This window comes from Anopheles merus, chromosome 2L (genome assembly GCF_017562075.2).
Source record: "Anopheles merus strain MAF chromosome 2L, AmerM5.1, whole genome shotgun sequence".
NCBI lineage: Eukaryota > Metazoa > Arthropoda > Insecta > Diptera > Culicidae > Anopheles > Anopheles merus.
The window spans coordinates 25,142,447-25,158,838 of NC_054083.1; the positions used below are offsets into that span (position 1 = coordinate 25,142,447).

At 43.3% G+C, this 16,392-nt stretch overlaps 2 protein-coding genes across 6 annotated transcripts in view; one reads left to right on the forward strand and one right to left on the reverse strand.

The window, feature by feature from the left end:
* The window catches only part of LOC121593150, a 50,467-nt gene extending 41,407 nt beyond the window's left edge, over positions 1-9,060 (forward strand). For all 4 annotated transcript variants that reach the window (XM_041915261.1, XM_041915264.1, XM_041915265.1 and 1 more), the window contains exons 5-6: positions 4,590-4,785; positions 8,850-9,060. In XM_041915261.1, the coding sequence (XP_041771195.1) occupies positions 4,590-4,785; positions 8,850-9,060 (407 nt within the window). The remainder of the gene's footprint in view (positions 1-4,589; positions 4,786-8,849) is intronic.
* A 5,151-nt stretch (positions 9,061-14,211) lies between these two features.
* LOC121593149 (TBC1 domain family member 13) lies at positions 14,212-16,217 on the reverse strand. Of its 2 annotated transcripts, XM_041915259.1 has the most exons (7): positions 15,980-16,217; positions 15,829-15,902; positions 15,621-15,746; positions 15,251-15,537; positions 15,114-15,116; positions 14,514-15,037; positions 14,212-14,437 (listed from the first exon to the last, which is right to left on the reverse strand). In XM_041915259.1, the coding sequence occupies exons 1-7, from the start codon at positions 15,997-15,999 to the stop codon at positions 14,323-14,325; spliced, it is 1,149 nt and encodes a 382-aa protein (XP_041771193.1). In that variant the 5' UTR covers positions 16,000-16,217; the 3' UTR covers positions 14,212-14,322. The 2 variants fall into 2 exon arrangements, with proteins under 2 accessions (XP_041771193.1, XP_041771194.1); XM_041915260.1 differs by lacking the exon at positions 15,114-15,116.
* Between the last annotated feature and the right edge of the window lie 175 nt (positions 16,218-16,392).

The following is a 16,392-nucleotide window of genomic DNA, read 5'->3' on the forward strand; positions in this document are numbered from 1 at the left end:
CCCGGGGTGATCCCGGGGGACGTATCGCTATCAGCCCGATACGACTGTCGATAATCCACCTAAATTGGCACTTTTCCCCCTTTGCTCTCTGTGCGTTCGATGTCACCAGCCGCATGGTTTCATTGGCTCACAGCGGACGTGGTGGGTTCATAGGGTACGCAGGGTTTCGCTGATTAGTCAAGCATTTACACTCGAACGAGAATGAGCGAGTGGAAAGGATAAATCGCCACCGAACATGGATCTTTTTCCCTGTGAACCACCGGGCGTCTCCACCTCCACGGTGACATCTACCGGGCGTCTCCATTAGCAACGTTGCCCGCGACCATGCTTTGATGCTGGATTGGACACAGTCGACATTCCGTTTGCGGTCACACACGCTCGTGAACTTGTTCGACGCAGCCGGGTACGCTTGCGGTAGACACACCGACGACAGTACCGGGTCGTGTACGGCATTAGCCATCAACTGTTACTGCTGCTGGCTGGTGGTTTAAATTTACAATTGCGGTGAAAGCTAGACGTCACCGGGGCTCCATCCTCGAATTTTACGTCTCGCTCCGGCACTCCACTGTTCCATCCTGCGTCATACCGATACCTTTGGCTTTTGACTCCCGATGGGTTCTGGTATCGGGTTGCCTTTTGCCCCTCCCTTTGGCCAGCAAATAAATCATTCATTTGCAGCCCGGTATCCCTTGGGGAGATGGCACTGGGACACATTCTGCTGAGGGTCTCGAAGCTCCGAACGAAAGGGCGGCTTGTCGAGAGGGAGGTTTTTTCTTGTTGGGTCACTGCTTCCTCGGTACGAGACAGCGACAGTGCCCAATCAACCGATAGGCCGTAAACGTTTGCACAGCACACAACAATCCATTTCCTTGTTCTCGCAGCGCCACAGGATTGCCTGCCACAGCCGACCGTTGTCGTGTTCGAAATAGTTCAAGCCGTTTTGCTCATCATTTGCTACATGCTTGGGCACGGTGAAAAAGACACACGGTCAAGGGCAAGGGCACCGAGCTGGTTGCACAGTCGTACCAATCGTACAATCGTCTGCCAATCGGCAGGGGTGGATGGCATAGAAAAACTGGGCCACCGGTGACAGGGACCTGAAAAGAGAGAGCACAAGAGAGGCACAGCAAGAGCGAAAGGAAATGGAGACACGAACCATTGTATTGCCGGCTGACATTGTTCGGATGGTTCGGAAGGCGAATAGAAAAGGCGAAGACTCACGACAGGAAGCACGTGAGCTGTGCCGTGCTGAGGCTTCGCGCTATTGTGTACGGCAAGCACAGCATGGAGCAAGGGAATTTATCCGGACATGGATTTTGAGCATAAATCAAAATTGAATCTTTGTCCTAGCGAGTGGGTTGAAACGTGGCAGATCTTGACAGGAGACTAGGCCTCAAGGACATTGATTTGGGCGGGTGGAAAGGATAACGTAACAATGGGGGTTTTTTGCCTAAAGATCTAATGTTTCTGAAGTTTTAGAGTTTTTGAATTCATGTTTCGTGTATTTTTCATATATTTTTTTTTGCGCAAGACATTGATTTGTTCAAGCAAACAGTAGAATTTCAACAGTTGCCGGGTTTTGTAAAGCGCCTGAAGGTATGCAACAGTTTTATAATCTCTTGTAATTTTGATTTGAGGCCATTTGAATTTAAATAATAAATGTCATGAAAATAATTCTGAAAACTTTAATATTAATTTTATCAGTTCAAACAATATTTTTTTTGCCTTCAAAACATCGTTCAACCATTGACATTCTAAGTGATAATTTAGAAGCTTAAAAAAGTCATTTCAATTATGATGTTCGATAAAAGAACAAATATTACTGTTGTGAACAGCGTTTGTTTACAAATAGAAAGCCTGACAAATCTTTTACGCTCGTGACTATTGTAGGGTTTTTCTGACGGCTTACCAGGATAGGGCATAGGGCTAAGGTGCCCTCCATTTGTAACCCGGTTTACGATGGCGGTGGGGAGAGAGAGAGTGTATAAATAGAGCCGAAGGATGCGCCTTCGGCCTCTTACAACCACACAAGTCAAAGGAAGGAATAAAAAACTAATTTTGTGATTTTTCCCCAGCAGAAATATCCACATTTTTTTCCTTTTCTTAAGTGACTTTCGCAACAATTAATTTTTCAAACATATAAACCTCATACTTTCCAAATGTTTATAACAAGTCTCAAGAGATGGCGTGAAATGCATTGAAACATTGCGCACACACACAACAAACCATTCATCCCATTTTGAGATTAAATTCCTTTTGCTTTTAATTACAAATAACTGAAACGCATTCAACGCAACCTCCCACAGCGCGAGTTGAAAAAGTCGTACAAAGCCTCTTTCAAACGCGAAATTATTTCATCTGCAACACTATAAAACTAAAAAAACAGGAATCATCCAAACGCATTCATCACAGCAAATTACGGCAAAGTAATTACTCACGAGCTACACCGGACGGTCGCAATCCCAGTTGCTGCTAAACAAAAGATCACCTTTCCGACCCACTGCACCCATCCACGGTTGTGCCCATGACGTTCGGCCCCTCTCTATTTTGCTCTATCGCTTGCTGTTTCTTTCTCTCGTCGCAAAGTGATTTTTAATTATTTCGCAAGTGCCTAATTTTCCACTCCAGCTGACGGAGCAACGGCACGGGATACGAGAAGCATCGAAGCTCGCAAGCGAAAACAATTTACATCTGGTCGGGCCCGCCCGCGCCGGTGGCACGTTCTGCGAGCGGAAAGATAATTAAATGAAAGCTGCGGACAGTGAATAGATATTCGCAGGCGGGCAAGCATCTTTGCAGCTCCCGCGCTGGTGCCGTACGCGTCGTGAGCTGCAAAGATGCTTCGGCTATTGGCTCATCGTTGTGCACTTTTGACTTTGCTTAAGCCCTGTGTGCCCCTTTCTGCACGGAACGGCGCTATATCGTTTCTTTATACACCACAATCGCGCCGCAAAAAAGGGTTCACTCGTGGGACTAAGAAAGCTGGCAGAAAGATACACCGACAAACGGGGGTACGCGCTGGCGGGCGGCTAGCGTAAGCCCTCACGAAAGGGACGTGCACTGTTTGGGTGATAACCCCTTTCTACCATCAGGCTCAGTGTCTGTGCAGGGTAAAAGGAACAATCTTACACGTCTTTCACCTTGAAATTTCCATCCATCATTCGAATGGAGCGAGTGAGACAGAGCCACAAGCAAAAAAACTGCCTCCAAAAGGTTCAAATGAAGGTCGTGTCATGTGTCACCGAAAGGGAGGCAAAAAAAAGGTTGAATAAATAAAAACCAGAAATACTTTCCCTTCCTTTCCCCGTCATTATGGGGAATGGGGATAAAAATATGCACTGAAAACGTCGAGCATGAACGCCTTCGGTAACGTTGTATAATGATATCATTACGGCGGTCGCATGATGTGTCCGTAGCATTAGCTCACCCGCGGGAATTATCTTCCTGTTCGGGGTAGAAGCATGGGCAGCATATTTATGCACAATGTTATGCTATTCCTCTGGTACCAAAAGTGTCCTCCGGAGTGCCGGGGAAAGTAACTCGCCCAGAAGCGATTAAAGTGGTTGCGCGTGGGTTCACTTCAGTGTGTTGAAATGTAATAACTCTTTATTTACAGTAATGTGGGTAGAAGAGGGAAAGGGTTTGGAAGAGATAGATAAAGAGAAAATTGAAGATAATAAATGAAATATATCATGCTATCGGTATTAAATTACGCATGATCCAGATGGATTGATATTGGTTCATTTCACTGGCTTTTTTTTTAAGTTGATTTGGAAAGTGTTCTGTTGATTTATTATATTTTACACAAGAAACATTTTTTTTTACATTGAATATAACAATTTATAAAAATCATACTAAAAATATACGTCATAAGTAATGTTAAAGATATTGCGTGTAACATTTTGCATACATCTAGGCGTATTATTGTGAATTTCTCCCAAATTGAGCCTGTACATTATGCAATTTGCATTACACAATCTCTCTTGAAAGCCTTTTATCAAACATTTTTAACAAATTTAATCTTATTATATCCCTTCGGCTCTTAAAAAAGCACGAAACAGAATGTGAAGTGTATCCCTTCGTTATTTGGCAACAAGTAAAAAGGCTTGAAAAAGTTTCGGACAACTTGGCCCAAAAAAAAAAAAATGAAACCACCACCACCAAAATATTGCTCCTAAAAGCACCTGACACGTGCGACATTTATTGAATTTCATGACAACTTTGCCACTCCTGCATCTTTCTGCGCTCATCTTCGTCCCAATCTGTTTCCCACCAACGTGGTTAGTCCTTCGTGCTGTGCACTGTTATCAAAACGCGATTAGCCAAGCAAACCTTTAATCGTTACTTTTTTTTATTGCTCCAAATTTGTATCATCCCTTCTCAGGTTGGACTTCCATTTATCTGTTTTCTCGTTCTTCTACGTTTTGTCATGGTGTTATCTCTGCCCCTGTTTGCCCCGCTACATTTGCTCCATCCAGCTACATGTTCGCTTTCTCCCGGCAGCGTATCAATTTCCTTTCACACGCGTCCCTTTTTTAACCTCTTCTCGGTGTGTTCATCTTTCTCTTTTTTTTTTTGTTTGTTCACAGGCCTTTGGAGGATGTCACGCCATCCGAACTACTTCGGCGAGATCGTTATCTGGTGGGGCATCTTCGTAATTTCGCTGAACGTCATCGAGGGCATCGAATGGGTCGCTATCCTGTCGCCGATCTTTACGACCCTTATTATCCTCTTCCTGTCCGGCATCCCGGTCCGGGAGCGGTCGGCGGACGAGAAGTACCGGGAGTAAGTATTGTGACATCTTAACAGATAACGCACACATACACACATTCCGAGAAACAAATTCGTTTTTATCAAAAATGGAGCTTTGAAACCAGTTCAAAACATAATAGCATCAAACCAACACGAAGAGCCATAAAGGGATGCCCAAAGTGTTGGGAAGAGGGAGCGAACGTTTGACCGGGGCGTTGATTCTTTCGCAAAATGGTTTCCCACTCCCGTTGGTGGCAATGTTTGCTATTGGCGTCAGCTTGTCTGGTGCGTTAATTTAACGTTCCCTTGTCCATTTTCCCCGGGGGCGACCGGGTATTGCGAGAGCATTACTGTACACTGATTGTGAGTGACAAGCGATTTATGTTTTTCCAAGATTGTCGTAAATATTTTCCCGTCGCCGGGTGACAAAGACATAATATTTCAATTAATTCTATTTGCTTTCGAACACTCAAACCCAAGGGGGAAAATCGAGGCTTTTTTTGTCGGCTCCCTTACCTTCTGAAGAGTCTGTTTACATAAGGCATAAGATTAATACAGGATGCATGAGGCCAGTGGAAAACTGTGGATCGTGAGCAAATATAAACACTTCTGGGAACATTCGACCATGAAACTCCACGCTCCAACATTGTGAAATAATTCCACCTAAAATGAGCAGTTCTTGTGAAAAGAAAATCTATTTCATATTGCTGAAGGAAGCCAAACGATATGAGCAAAAAATAGACAACGATAATAGAAAGTAAAATGAACGAGACGCATAAGCATAACAACTCGATTGACAAAGGCGCACGCCCGCTGAAACCGCTTCCACCTGGATCCAGAAAGCCCCGGGAAACAAATGCAAAACAAACGCAAACGGCGAAAATCTTTGGCAAGAGTGAAGCGTGCTCGTTTTTATTTTATTTTATTTTTTTGCTTGCTGTGAACTAGCTTCATTCAACCAGAACGGAAGGCACTCTCATTGCGTGCCTAGCACCAATCGAACGATAACTACTTTCGCCCGAGTGGAAAGGAAAAGAGCAAGTCCTGTGGTCACGCTAAGAAAGTGAGAATGGAGTTTTTGGGTTGTTGTTTCTCCTGCCGAGCAATGATTGTACGTACGCGCCGCCGCCTTCTACCTTCAAATAATTCGGGTGTGTGAAGAGGGGGTTGGACTAGTGAAGCTTTTTGGTCACGTAAGCAAACGTGATAAACACCCGAAACGAGCGAGACGTCGGCGTGTATTGTGGGTGGGAAATTGGATTCCGCTTTTTGGTCGATTTATGGCCACGATTACGCTACGACGGATCTGTTATGCCCCGCTGTGTTATGAAGGGAAGCAAATTGGTAGCGTTTAAGATTAAAATGATTGGTTTATTTATTGCTGCGAGGAGCGGGTCCGATGGTGGTGATGACTACGTTGCATTGCCTGGTGAAAGTTATGGATGTTTGATTGCAGGCAGTAACATCTGTTACAGGTTGTGGAGGTAATAGGAGGATTTTTGTTTTTAATAGTTTGCTCATTTCTTCGTCCACATATTCAGTTGGCAACGATGTGTCATTTTATGGTATTCTTTTCTTTATTGTTTGACAATCTGTGTGTGCGTATTCACAGTATGTTCCCTTTCTTCCAATTGGTAGTCAATTATTGTTTATGGTACACGGATCATTGACCATACATACACACATTAATTTGTGGTTTTAATTGGAAGGTGTTTCATCTGAGAAGTAGGTAATGAACCATAGTGATGTGCCCAGTGAGTCATACGTAAAGAACGATTGTGATGTGCGCAATGAGTCAGAAGAAGTGTTAAATAAACAAGGACTCATTTTAAACTCATTTGTGGCATAATTTTTTTAAAGACTCGGTCACTTTAATTCATTTGAAAGTTCGATTAAATGCAGTGTTGCAAAATGCAATGCGCATCACGAGATTTTCACCAACGAAAACAATGAACATATCCGTGGTAGTTTGACGTTCATTGTTGATACTCAATAAAAGTGCGTGCATGACATGCCGAACACGACATGCGAAATCTTGAGTCCAATACGGTACTCTGACTGACAAACTTAGCTTAATGTTGGCGCAAGCATAATCATTATTTTTTCTACCTGTGTAAAGTGCTGCCAAATGCCACTGTTTCAGTCACCAACACTCATGACGAAACGAAGCTCAAATCAGCTCATGTACACAACTGAGATGATCAGTGACGGGACTCAAACAATTGGAGGATCAATCACATGCTTGGTGACATTTTGATTAGCACCCAACTCTTGGTCACTCACTTGGTCACGACATTTTCTGTCGGTGATAATCACGACATTCTTGAAATATACTTGGCATGTGGGCTCAAACAACAAAATGAGCATGCTGTCTCCCTCTGTCCTTTTTGATTATTTGTCGGATCAAACAGAGCGAGAAAACATGCTCATTATGTTTCTTGGAACCACTCGCAAGCACCGTACATCTCCCATGACCATCGCGATGATCACCGACTGAGAATGTTGCGACCAAGAAACTGACTAAAGGCCGGGCTACATTGATCGTACTCTCTGGTGTAATTTTGATTTTCACTAGCGCATCTGGCGGCGGCTGACCGAAGCATTTTGCCAAACAATTTGGAGCCGCTTCAGAAAATATGTTATTTTTCTATGTTTTTTTACTTTAACTGGACTGGAAATGCTTTTTAATTGATAGATAAATACGTTATGCAAGTATTTCAGCCATTTTTGCATAAAAAAAACGATGAAAAAACAACTTACATTTGAGATCCTGCACAACCATTCCCTCGACGATCAAAAACGACGGTTCCTCCAGCCGCCGCCAGATGCGCTAGTGAAAATTGAAATTACACCAGAGAGTACGATCAATGTAGCCCGGCCTTAAGAGTTGGTTGCACACAATGTCACCAAGCATGCGATGGTCGCACCAACTGTTTGAGGCTCGCCTCTGATCATTACAGTAGAGCTCGTGACGCTGACATGATTTTGTTTCAATCGGAATTGGTCATGACTATGTCAGTGACATTTTGCAGAACTGATCACAGTAAAAAAAAGTCATGACATAGCGACTGACCAAGCGTTGGTTGCAAAAATGTCACCAATCATACAATGATCACACTAATCGCTTTGAATATCACCTCTGATTATCACAATTGAGTACGTGACGGTGATATGGATTTTGTTTCAGTCAGATTTTTTTATGACATTGACAGTGACATTTTGCAATTCTGATTATAAGGCTGCTAACTCTTTACGATGACTGCACAGTAAATGTGTTTGTAGATGACGCTAAACTTCATTTTGTTCTATCTCTTAAGTTAAACTCGTTTAGATCTCGAACGATGTTGAGCATAAGCTTCAATTCGATTTCGTTTCGAGATGTTGCTTTAGTATACGCAACAATAAAATACTGCCTGAGGCAGCTAGTATTTAGTCAAAATTTGGTAAGCAGTAGGACAAAAATTTAAGCTGTAATGATGTGTGCAATAAGGATTGAATGAGTTAAATCTGGTAACTACTTCCCAGCAAGTCCGTTTTGATTTTAAAAGATGAATGGAACGAGTTTGTTATGAATTGAATTGAATATCCCAATTCCAGCTATTTTACAAGTCAAATATACCCTGCGACACATACGCGAATTCAGCGAAAAAGACCAAAAACAGCTGTTGAACAAAGCTAGAACAAGATCGAATGCTGGAGGGCAAAGTACGACTCGAAGGTCGCATATTGTCTAGATAGCGGCTCTTTAACCTTTATTTATTTCAAAGTTATTTAAGGCTCTTTCTATTCTTGGTCTATTAGGTTGTCTCTTCACAAACTCTACGATCATAGAAATTGGGTCAATTTAGGTTAGTCGACTACTGTCGTAGTGGATGATATCAGAATCAGCGAGAAATCATGATGTAGCTGTTTAGATGGAGTTGTTCTCTTATTAAGCTCAGGAGATCAGTTTAAAGGGAATTAAAACGTTAAACTGATTTCCAAAACTAGCCAAGAAATTAACTTTACCTTTTCATGCTCAGATTTAAATTATGTTTTTCTCTACTAAATTATAATCCTAATCTCTGTTTTCCAACTCTCCCCCCAATCGCCAACAGCGATCTGGAGTACCGCAAGTACAAGGCGTGCACGTCGCCTCTGATACCGATCCCGCCCGCAATCTATGCGGAGGTGCCGCGGGCACTTAAGTTCATCCTGTGCTGCGAGTTCCCGCTGTACGATTCGCTCGACAAGCGCCGCAAGGACGAGGGCCCGTTTGCGATGACCACCTCCATATCGGTGGCGCACTCGCACTCGACCCACACCTAGCAATCGGGTGGTATGGCCGCATCCGGACACTACTACCATTCCTACGCCAGTGCGGGAGCAGCCAGCGGTGGTGGTGGTGGGGGAGCAACCGGAGCAGGTGGTAGCACCAGCACTTCCAAGGAGCGCAACTCGATAGGGCGCGTCGCCAGCTACTCCTCCAGCCATCGCAGCGGCGGCAGTGGCGGTCGCAATGAACGCTCTTCGTCCTCGCAGCAGCAAAACCAACACTACCACCGTACCGTGAGCAGCAACAGTGACTTCGAGGACACGATCGTCCCGGACCGTATCACGTGCATATCGGGGGCGGCACATCCGCAGCAGCAGCACCATCACTACCATCACCATCACCATCATACGCACCAGCAGCACCACTATCAGCAGTACCACCATCTGCCGCAGCAGCATCTGGAGAATCTGATCGGCGACGGTAGCAACTACGCGTCCGGCTCGGCCCAGATCACCACCATTTTGTGATCGTGCCGGGCTCGGGTATCTTCGGCTTCTTCGGCTTGGCATCGCTGGCAGCACTGCCTCACTGCCTCTGTATTGGTGATAGGAGTAAGCAATGGGGTCGCCTGCTGAGGTTAACGTTTGTACATACACTTGTTTGGGTATATCAATGTTGTGCGGGTCAAGCAGACTATGACAAGCCACGTTCGCTTACTTCGCATTGGTTTGGACGTCCTTGTTCCGTTCCACTAGTTTTAGGTAGGCTCGAGGAGCGATTTAAAAATGGCCGACGGCCTTGTTTTCTGGTGCTTTGCTGTTTTGGTGTTTTGCTGTTTACTGACTGTGTCCTAGTGAGAAGTTTCCGCAAAAGTGCGTTCCGGGTGAAGGATACAATTATAGTTCCCAAAAATCTCGCCAGTTCCTGTTTAGCCGACCGGAAAATCAAGCTAAGTAGTGCTTTAGTCGTAGATTGTGCATCGTTTTTTGGTAACCTCTGTTGCAGCATTATTCAATCGCTCGAAGCAATATCTATTGACGGGAATAAAATGGAAGAACCCGTCCTACCAAGGGTATTCGGTTCGTCTAGTGCAGTGACAACAACAACAAGCTTGCTCAGTGAGCATGAAAAAACAAAACTTTCCCGTGATACAGAAGTTTGCGAGCGATTGTTATTTCACTCCACGGTTTGCAGCTTCAAAGGAAAGGCTGTCCCGCGTTGCCTAGCTGCCGCGACTCCTTCCGGAGCGCTCGCAGAGATCAAACTTTTTCCAATCTCGGGTTGCACTGTACCGGAACAAAAACCGATGGCAGTGAACTAATGAACCCACCATACAGACACACATACTACTCGAACGTTGAAAGTGTGATCTTTAACTACGTTTGAAGTTTGTCCTCCTGGGTGTGATGCGCACTGCCATTAGCCAGTTGCCTTGCGTGAATAGAAACCTGATTTCTTCGCTCGGTTGATCGGTGCCTCTTGGACGGATGATGCTTTTGTTGCCGTTTGAAAGTCGTCGTATCAAATGTTTCCATTCCCTGGCATCGAATCTTGTCTATCATTAAATCCTGCCACCGTTTCGATTGAAGTTGTGTGAGTGGGTCTGTCTGTGTGTGTGTGTCACTTTTATGTTCCCTTTTCAAAAAAGATCCTGGGCGAAAAAATCGGCAAATGCAATACCCTTGTTAATGCTCTATAATATAAAACTAACGAGCATTTCTTGGCGGAGCGAGTGCTCTTGATCCTTTCGTATCACTGTCCCATTCCTTGACACACTAACGAAGGAATAAATACACACACACACACACACCTAAACATACATACACGCATACCTAACAGCCGCATGTGATTCTCAAGCGCCTAAGCCTTTCGTTGCCGGTATGCGGATATGTTTATCAGGGAAAAAAGTGCTCCGAAAGGTTGGAAGGACAAGAGATACAAAACATGAAATGCCACACCCAACACGCTTACGGGCAACACGGATCGAAAGCACCCGAAAACGCGCGTTAACAAAATTAGTTTGCCGTAGGAAAAACACACAAGAAAACAATACGAAATCAAAACCAACGTTCCATGAGCTAAATGTTCCAAGGTAGAATCACGCAGTATGCATTCGTAATAGAAATCGGAAGGAGAAAACAAACAAACAAATAAATCAACAGTGTGCTTAGCAGTGCGAAGAGATTTCAAAACGTAAGCTAACAAGAGCATGAGAAAGTAAGCAAAACGAAGGCTAATGAGTGCAAAGCAAGAAAACTTACTGTTTATCAGTGGAATGAGATAAGAAAGAACGGAATTTGTATTATCTAAGTGAAGCTTGTCAAGTCAAAGAAACAAAAAATAAAATGAAAAATGAAACAGAAAAGACAAAATTTAACCAAATTTGAGCTCGTAGTGTTCTGGTCTTAGAAAGCAACAAACAAAAAAAAACAAAAAATAAAACAAGCATAACGATTAATAGGACAATTGAATCGATCCAAGTGGAGGAACATAACAAAGTGAAAAAGCATATAAGAAAAGCGTTAACCTTCTACAAAAAAAAAAAGAATCTATACACCCTTTTTCACTCTCGTTACTACCACTAAAGTATAGAACAGCCGGCGTATCAAACACCAAACCTAAATACGCTCGGTTCGTTGAGGATCCTTTTGCGGAACATCCGTAACGTATGTCCGATTTTTCACCAAATTTTAAGAAAAAAAAACAATAAATCAAGCACACCTCGTGACACCTTTTGTAGTGAAAAAATCTCTATTCTACTAACCTCATGCTATCCTATCTCTTTTTACTACGAAACAGAAAAACAAACCTTCGACATTTACTCTTATGCTCTTCTATCTCATCCTCTCTATATCCTTACACGTAAGTGTTAGTAGAAAGAAAAGGAAGACACAAAGGTACTCTCCTAGCACTAACACTGTCGCAGAGTATTCGGGCAAGGCAACTTATTACTAAAGCACGCTCTATACGCTGTAAGCAAATTGCTGTCTGATTGTTATGGATATTTCCGTACCATTGGATGGGTAGTATTTTGCCTGAGAAGCATACACAAAAAAGAAAAAAAAAAGTATATACCTAAAAATACAGAAGGAAAAAAATGCGAAATTTGTAGAACAGAAAATTGAAGAAAAAAATAAACCAAACTCAAACCCTATCTAAAGAAATCCTTATCGAATTTGGACGTGTTCAGAAAACAAACCTTCAAAACAACAACACAATGTAGTGAGACATTTCCAAAGACTTAGACAGCAACAGCTAGGTAGTAATCGATTTTCATTTCCAGTGTTTTGTACTACTACCACTGCTGCTAGTACTTCTACTAATATTACCACTTCTACTATTACACAACTGTGCACAGTCTGTATACTGTATAAGAAAAGCCGCCTGGAGAAAACATCTTTTACCACCTGTTGGACCTTATCTTTGCTCAAACTCCAATTCAACAAGTAAAAACAACACTCTCTATCTTTCACTATCCCTCTATACCGGTTCGTTGCGATCGTTCAACCAATAATCCACAGAGCGGATGAGGACTGGTTTTACTGGCCCCTTTTCTCTGCAAACCACATCAACCCTTTAAAGTAAAAATGTCAATTTTAGCCTCCTCCCTCCGGTCGAGTAGCAGCAAGTAACAAAAAGGGAAAACGAACCCCAAATGCATAATCTACACACTCAGCATTAGCAACAAAACAAAACGCAAGTAAACCACGAAGCACAAAACCACATCCCACCACCAAATTAGGCTACGACGGAGCGAAAGAGGGAAGAAAGACGAACAAATTTATCACTAAATATATAAACATACTAACGGACACACCTGCAATTATGTTAGGTTTCTCCCGAAACGATTCATCATCGTTCAAGCGTGTTGAATGAATCGATCGTGCGATTTTCAAAACATGCAAAAGAAGTTAACCAAATATACTAAAACCTTCAACACGGGAAACACGTTCCAAACAGCAAACAAAAAACACGCAGACAACCATTAAAAGAATAGATAGGAACAAACAAACGGATGTGAGCAAATGAAACGGAATAAAAACAAGGAAAAGTTATGAAAAGTGTTTCGAAATGATAATCAAATGTGTTGACAAAAATGACAGAAAAAAAAAACAAAAAAATAATATAAACAAATATGTAAGACCAATGATGAGAGTCACGTGTTACCGGAGCATTCGAATCTAAGGATGAAAGTGGGAAGAAAAATGAAGGAAATGAAAACCGAACAGGAAGACGTGAAAGTGTTTACTGTGTACGAGAAAACTAAATGGATTTCAAACTGGAAAATCATACACAACAAACACGCACACACACAAGACACAGAGAGAAGCGTTATGATAAGCCCGCAAGTTATAGATTGTAAGGGAGAGCATATATACAAAATAGGAGGCATTGTCGAAAAATATATTTTTAAGCAGGAGCTGTAATTGAGAAAGCAACAAACTACAGAGTAGCTTAAACGGAACACAACACAGTAACAGTGCTACGTTCCAGTAGGAACAAAACTATAGAAAACAATGGGAAAAGCACGAACATAAAACAAACAACCTAAAGAGAAAGAACAGAGAAAACAGAGGAAGAGCGAAAAATAATGAGTGTGTGTGTGTGTGCATGTTACAACAATTGAACTTCTGCATAGAACATGAGTTAATAGAAAAGAGAAACAAAACAGAAAACAAAAAAGTAAATCGTACGCAAGATAACAACAAATTAAAAGACTTACTACTTATTAGTATAGCGTGGCAATATAACTAGAATCAAGTATATATATACACACATTAAAAATTATAATGGTCATTGATTCTTTCAAAAAGATATATAAAAATGAAAATCGCAAAACAACTAACTAAGTAAGCAAACAAGAAATTTAAAATGAATATGTACCTACACTGCATGCGCAAATGCATGATGGGGGCATGGGCAGCAAAGTAAACACACACACACACACAAAACAAACAAACAAACCCACAATTGTTGAGAGGACAAGGCCAGCCAGAGCAACCTTGCAACGGGAACAACACAACCTGGATTGTAATACTGCGCCAGACCGAACAGAAGAAGAAAAAACTGTTGCAATTTAAGTGAAAAGAAGAAAAACCGTGTCCCGTTTTTATGTGTGTTTTCTTTCCTCTGGCTGCATCCGAAATTCGGTAATTATTAATTATTTTTATTAATGTGCATTGGTTCGTTTTGATTGTTTTGTTTTATTGGAACGAGTTGAGTGTGTGTATGTGTTTTATATAAAAAAATAATAATCATATATTGAAAATAAATGTATCAAAAAGTGGATTGCTCCCCGGTACGTACTGAAACCGCTAGTCGAGACAGGTCGCTTTCCGCAGCACGAGATTGATGTCCATCAGTGGAAAGTTCTGCAGCAGCTTCACGTTGTTAGCGAAGTCGTTTTCTAATATCTGTTCCCGCAGCAAGCTGTCAAGAGAGTAAAGTTAAAAAATGCATTTCCTTTCGAGAAGGTACAACGGCTCCCTGTGCCTCCCACACTCACAGTATCATAGCGCAGCAGATTTTGATCAGAAAATCGTACCGCTTGTCGTCGGCAAACACCGAGTCCCAGATGCGCAGCACGTCCGGGAGCGGGAATTCCTGCGACAGCAGCAACGTCAGCCACCGGAAGCTGTAGTACTGCGGGTACAGCTCCTGATCCCGCAACCGTTCCCACACTTCGGCGTCCTGTTCGTGCAGCAGGTTGGACAGCTTCGCCATCATGCCCTTGATGCCGCCCTCGGATTCGTCGAGCGTTTTGATGAAAAAGTCCCGTATCTCACTCATCAGCGCGGTGAAGCAGAAGAAGCAGTCCGCCTCGGCGTACCGGCGATACTCGAGGTGCGGATCGGACGCGAACACGTAGTAGATGGGCCCGATGATTTCGTTCATGCCCTGCACGTACCCCTGGCCGGGGTTAAGCTTCGCGTATAGGAACAGTATCCGTTCGACCACCTCCCAGTGCGCTTCCTGGCCCGCATCCATCGCTTCGTAGCTTTCCGTCGCCCGTTTCGTGATGAGATTGATCTACAAAAGCATGGGAAGATGTGTGAGATGGCTGTGTGTCAGACCGTCTAGCAGTGTTTTTGTTAGTTAGACCTACTTGCTTTTTGAGCGTCGTGGTTTATTTGTGAGGGAAAACAACAGACGATGTTAGTTAGTTAACGCACTTGGAAAGGATTGTTAAGTAACGTTGATTAACGTGTTTAAAAAAACAAAAGCCCGCCTGTCTCTGCTTACCTTGGTCATACCGACACCTTTCCGCTCCACGTTGGCGGAACTGAGCGTCGTGGGAGCGACTCGCACGTGCAGCTTTCGCTCGCGCTCTTTCACGAACTCGCACGGGAACTCGGTTGCCTGCTGGAAGAAGGAAATGTCGGGACAGAGCCGCCTCACGTCCTTGTCGATCTGTAGCAACACCTCATTGTCCCTGAAGAACGTGCTCCAATTGCTTTCCGGACCGTCGCTCAGCGGATGATCGATACATTCCGGGCCATCCTGTTCGCCGGGCGAAATTACCATTTCCTCTGAAAAGAATAGCAGCGTGTTTCAGCGTGAAACAAATAGCGCTCAGCGAAAGCGATTTCCACCACCGCCTATCGACACTCACTGACAAACTGTTTGTACAGTTCGCGCTGCTTCGCAAGCTTCGCTGGCCATGTTGCCTTTTTGGGGCTCAGATAGCCGAGCAGCAGCTTCCAGCACAGCGCTCGAAATCCGTTGCAGTCCGGTATGCCTACGGAACAGGAGAAGCATAAATGGGTTACACAGCACTGACCTACATAGAAAACGCGGTGTAACCAGTGGGCGTTTCATACCATTGAAGCAGAAGCTTCGGAGCACTTTCAGATCTATCTCATCCGGTTCCAAGATGTTCTCCAAGTCAGCCACCCTGCAAAAGCAAATGGTTTTCCCAATTAAAGGTAATTGAAATAACAATGAGCAACAGACAAATCACATTCAACGTACCGTATTTTGTACAACGACATGATGTTATCACCCAGCCAAGCACTACACACTACGCCCGCATTCGCTCCGTGCGTCACGCACAAAGTTCGACGAAATTGACGAAAATTGATGGTAGTTTGAAAAAGTGTAAAAAATGCAAGCCAAGTTTATCACTGCAGGCGGCGTTTATTATCACACAAAAGATTGCATCGATGCAAACGATCGTTTGCAGACGATTTGTTTACGTTTGATGTTGTGTTCAGAGTGACCAGAAATACCGATTTATCGGTATTCCTACCGTTTTTTTATATGCCTACAGATTCACAGATGACCGCCCTAAAACTACCGATTTTCCATTTATCCTACCGAAAATCACAGATATTTGATTTTTCAGTCGTTCAAGCTTAATCTGTGGCGCTTGGGTTGCTGTTTCA

What these genes read in the sequence shown, in the direction of transcription:
- LOC121593149 (XM_041915259.1), bottom strand. Translation starts at nt 15,999, where the DNA reads ATGTCGTTGTACAAAATACG. An exon ending in ATGTCGTTGTACAAAATACG is followed by an intron (nt 15,903 to 15,979) that starts GTACGTTGAATG and finishes TTGCTTTTGCAG; the next exon opens with GGTGGCTGACTTGGAGAACA. An exon ending in ACTGTACAAACAGTTTGTCA is followed by an intron (nt 15,538 to 15,620) that starts GTGAGTGTCGAT and finishes TATTCTTTTCAG; the next exon opens with AGGAAATGGTAATTTCGCCC.